The 4,711-nt window shown below is 46.4% G+C and overlaps 1 protein-coding gene across 1 annotated transcript; it reads right to left on the bottom strand.

Annotated features, from left to right (window-relative positions):
- Positions 1 to 429: 429 nt before the first annotated feature.
- On the bottom strand, positions 430 to 4,195 carry SLC10A3 (solute carrier family 10 member 3). Its single transcript, XM_081934845.1, has 2 exons — positions 4,044 to 4,195; positions 430 to 2,273 (listed from the first exon to the last, which is right to left on the bottom strand). The coding sequence occupies exon 2, from the start codon at positions 2,137 to 2,139 to the stop codon at positions 829 to 831; it is 1,311 nt and encodes a 436-aa protein (XP_081790971.1). The 5' UTR covers positions 2,140 to 2,273; positions 4,044 to 4,195; the 3' UTR covers positions 430 to 828.
- Positions 4,196 to 4,711: the final 516 nt, after the last annotated feature.

Genomic DNA, 4,711 nt, shown 5'->3' with positions numbered 1-4,711 from the left:
TGTTTCTCAACCGTGGCAAGATAGGTGACTTCAAGTTGGGGAATTCTGAGAGTTGAAGTCCATCCATCTTCAAACTGCCACGGCTGAGGAAACACCATGTTAAACTAATGCAATGTAACGCTATGTACGGTATTTACACATATTAATATACATGGGTCAAGTATTTCTTCCTATTACTTTCTATTCTCCAAAGGAAACTTAACATGCAACTCCAATCTTGAGCATTTGTCTGTTGCATTTTAATCTCCCCTCCCGGCATGCTCTCGAGGCAGCTGCTTAATCATTGGTGTGATTAAGTGTATAAGTTATTAGGTGTAAAAAAAAATTATCCTCCTTCCCCTGCTTTGAACATTACCCTGCTAAGCTCTACATCTTCATCTCCTGAAGCAGTGAAATTATTTTATTTTTGAAAAAGACAGACAGAATAGATTATCTTCAGTTGTGTTTTATTCAAACCCTGTATCCCGCTGAGTGGGTGAGGTGAAATAGGACAGATTCAACCCCGTTATACCCCCTCGGTCTGTGCAACCCGAGTGCTAAGCTCCAGAGATACCTCTTGCTATATAGAAAAACAAGTTGAATGTAAAAAGAACAGAAAAGCCCAGGTGTCCCCCGCCCCCCCCAAAGCAACTTGTGGGATATGCCACTGCAAAGGGCCCCTTGGTATCTGAGCAACCTATCGTGGGTTTCAGGCTGAGGACTTGGTTAGTCACATCCTAACCAAGGGAGTGCCTCACATCCAGCTCCTAAGGCTTTTGGTATCCATCTCTGACCAGGCCACACCCAGAATTCAAATCTTTGGTATCTGCCTCCACTTTCCCAGGGGTCTTAAGAGCCAGTTGAGCACAGTTTGTTGTAGGCCAAGTTCCCCAAGACAAGCAGCAACATCTCAGACGTACTGCTCAGGGCCACAATAAAGGGAGCTTGGGAAGCAAAGTCAGCTTGGGCCCTTTGGAAGGAGAGTTGCAGCACGGCCAAGGCCAACAGGCTATTCTGCACCCCGACCTCAATACTGACCGTCCGACGCTGTGGCCCTGGCAGTCCTAAGCACCAGGCCAGCAGGTAGCCCAGCAGCAAGCCGAAGATGGGCACAGTAACACCAGCCAGGATGATGGGGGGCCGCACGCTGGTTAGGATAAATGCTCCCATATGGTAAGCCATGAAGAGGCCTCCAATGATGAGGGTGAAGCTAAAAGGTTTGATGAGGAGGAGAAGGAGGCGGGAGACACGGGGCAGCTTACACTTGACCAGCATGCCTGTAGAGATGGGCACTGCGATGAAGAGGAGAGTGATGAAGATCTTCAGGAAGGGCACATGCAGAGTCTCATGTGCCCCCAACAGCCATCCGTAGAAGCTGGAGGAGAGGGGCATGAGCCCAGTGGCTGCTATTGTGGATAGGAGAGTCATGGAGATGGCCACAGTGACATCTCCACCCAGTAGAAGGCTGTAGAGATAGCCACCGCCACCACCAGGGGAGGAGCAAGAAATCACTAGCCCCAAAGCCAGAGCCGTAGGCAAAGAGAAGGCCAAGGACATGAGGTAGCCATAAAGGGGCATGACAACAAATTGGCCTAGGATGCCCAGCATGATAGGATGAGGCTGGTGAACCAGGCTTCGGAGAGCGTCCACCTCCACCTTGCAGCCAAATGCACATTTATTGAGGAAGATAAGAGGCAGGAGGGCAAAGAGGATTGGGTTCTCTGAGAAGTGACCCAGGCTCATCCTTATAGTTGGCTCCAAATCAGAAGTGTCAACCCGAATCCGGAAATCAGCTCGTTCCTCAACAAGGCGATTCTGTTCCAACAATCTCAGTTGCAATGGGGCCAGGCCAGCCAAGCCAGACTGGAATCTGACAGTGAAGCTCCCTCCCCAGGAGGCACTGACATTCTCTATGACTACCACGGTAGGCTCCAGCGAAGATGCATTTAGCCAGGCATCTGATCCCGGATAGTGGCAAGTGACCAACAAAACACCCTGGCTACGCTCAGGAAAATTGAATTCCAAAACTGTTCCGTCCCCAACATTCAGATAAGGGGCACTGACTGTTGCTCCCTGGGTCCAGCCAGTTACAAAAAGTTTGAGGAAGAAGAGGAAGAGAATGCGTGTCCCAGACATGGTGCAGAAGCCTGACAAAGGCATGCTGTAGGCTCATTTCATTAGAGCTCTCCTTGCTCCAACATCATATCATGGTCATTGTGTTCCTTCAGTGGAGATCATGCTCTTAGCCTCAGATCCATAGGCTCTGCTGATGCCTCTCTATGAAGACTTTCCACCTAATCAGAGAAGGGGGATGAGAAGTGAGGACGATAGGACACACAATAATTTATACAATGAAGTCAAGGCAGAGGGCTAGTGATCAAAGAGGTACTGAAGTAAAGGCTAAATCACTTCATCCAGGCACAACATTTTGGGGCTGCAGCTGAGGCTGACATAATACAAACTGCATTTCTCACCTCTTAATGTTTTATTAATTTATCAAAATATAAAATACAGAAATACAAAGAAAAATGAAAGCAAGGGAGGGAAGAGGGAAGAGAAAAAAGCACAGGGGAAAGGGGAAAACAAAAAGTATTGACTTCTAAATCCTTTTGGTGCAGTAGAATAAAATAGTTACATAAACTTCAACCTTTTACTTTTATATGATAATATATACTAGCCATTTCTATAACAAACCTATCTAATCAGCAAAAACCCCAAATTGAAGTTTCACAAATTGCATTTCTGTTAAAAAGTCACTGTCTTAATGCTTACAATTCCCAACTTTTTCCAAAGTTAAGACACAACAAAAGTATTTCCAACTTTGCAAGGACAAGTAGTGGAAATATCTTTGAGCTGGGGCAGAAATCCCCAACAGAAGGCCTTGGCATGTCTTAAAGCCCTGAATCAGAAAGAACAAATCCAATAACTAGAATCACAATATCTGTAATTATAAAGATGAGAAAATTACGCCAACTGATCCAAATCTCTGCCAGGCCCTGTCATTCTCATCCTGTACAGTTTAAAGCTCCACTAAATAAATGCCTTAGCACAAAATTCTGTTACGGGGAATATAGTGGGAGTTGAAGCTATTAAATGTTCTACAGTTATACGAGTCTCAGTCTGCAAATAATAGGATGGCAAAATGTTATTCTGACAAAATGTTATTTTGCCCGAGGCGAGAAAAATCCTTGGCACAGCCGTGGCTCTGTATTCTCCTAAATACCTTGAGCAGATGTCAGGGTAATTTCAAAGCCACTATTGCTTTTCCCATAATGTGTACCTCTTGTCTCCTTAGGATTGTTTCAGGTAAATGAAGTTTTTGGGCAACCCCTTCTTGGTTCTAAATCTTGTTTTCCTTGAGGAGTTTTCTTTGACCTGAACCCCCCCCCCCCTTTGAATATTAGCAAACATTTCCCCCTTTTTACAGCTTTGCCCAGGCAAAACAGATTTCCGGACGCAGCCCTCTCTGCCAAAAATTCTTCCTAACGGAAAGGGGGGAGGAGGGGAAATACCACGCTGGAGCTATCTCCGAGCAAGTCTTGACAGCTCCAAAACCAGAGTCCTCGGGAGTCCCTCCCGCGGCAGCAGAAGGGGTGAGAGAAATCGGAGACCCGTGAATCGGCGGATTCAGGGCAGGTAAGTCCCACTCCCCTTATTTCCCCGCTCAATTCAGCTGAGTCACTTCTGTCTTAAAGCTACAAACAACCTGTTGGGAAAGAAGCTGATCCCCCCCCCCCCAAACTTCTCCCTCTGGTTTATTAGTAAGGTAAGAGGGACATCAGATCGTCCTCTTTCCTCTTTATACTCTTCCCGCATCAGACTCAACGCAAAGACTGCGCATCTCCTTTCACTGGGGGCGAAGGGAGCATTTCGGCTCTCAACCCCCCCCCCCAAAAAAAACACACACACATCACCTACGCAATTCTCACTAGGAAAGCAGCTTCCGCAAAGCGGATCAGATCCGCTGTAGCCCAGCTTTATTGTTTAGACCCCATCTCTGCCCCAAGTATGTCTAAGCCCCCCCGATTAGCAGCCCCGGAGGGCAGAATCGCTCGGCAATTTACCTTCGCTGGGCTTCGTTCCCAGCATTCGCTCACCGGCACCAACCTAAACTCAACCGCTTGATTTGTTTGCTTTCGTCCGCTCCTTCTTTCCATGCCCGGCCCCGCCCACCGGGTGGTGCGCCACAATCATAACCACGCCCACACAAGAATGCGAATTCATGGCAGGCGCCACCCCCCCATGACTTCAGGGCATTCTGGGAATTGTAGTTTCGCATTTCATATCTCTGAGCAAGCGGTATTATTGTCGGAGTGTGAAAGAGCATGAGGGAATAATAGCGATTTGATTGGAGACAGCTGATAGCCACTTCTTCCCGAAATAGGAATTAATGGTACATTTTGCTCCAGGAAGCATTAAATAAAGTTGTTAGTTGATTGGCTAGATCAGAAATGTACTGTCACCGGATTGGAAGAAACAGGAACACACTTCTCTATCCCAAAAGGATTAGGCGATGATTGGGGAGGGGGGGATTACAGCGATCATCCTGCAATTTTATTGGAGCGTTGAGGATCTTTTATCCTCAGATTGACCTGAATATTACTGTATTTTGCTGTGCTAGGATTATGAATTCATTCATACCCATTAAATAAATTGATTATTTTTTGAACTGGGATTAGAACACAGGAAAAAAATCAGTCAGGGAATACAACATTTTCTGATTCCACAATTT

The sequence above is a fragment of the Natrix helvetica genome (assembly GCF_964273705.1).
Source record: "Natrix helvetica genome assembly, chromosome: 1".
Lineage (NCBI taxonomy): Eukaryota > Metazoa > Chordata > Lepidosauria > Squamata > Natricidae > Natrix > Natrix helvetica.
The sequence above is the reverse complement of the archived record's forward strand: the minus strand, read 5'-3'. Positions and strand labels throughout refer to the sequence as shown.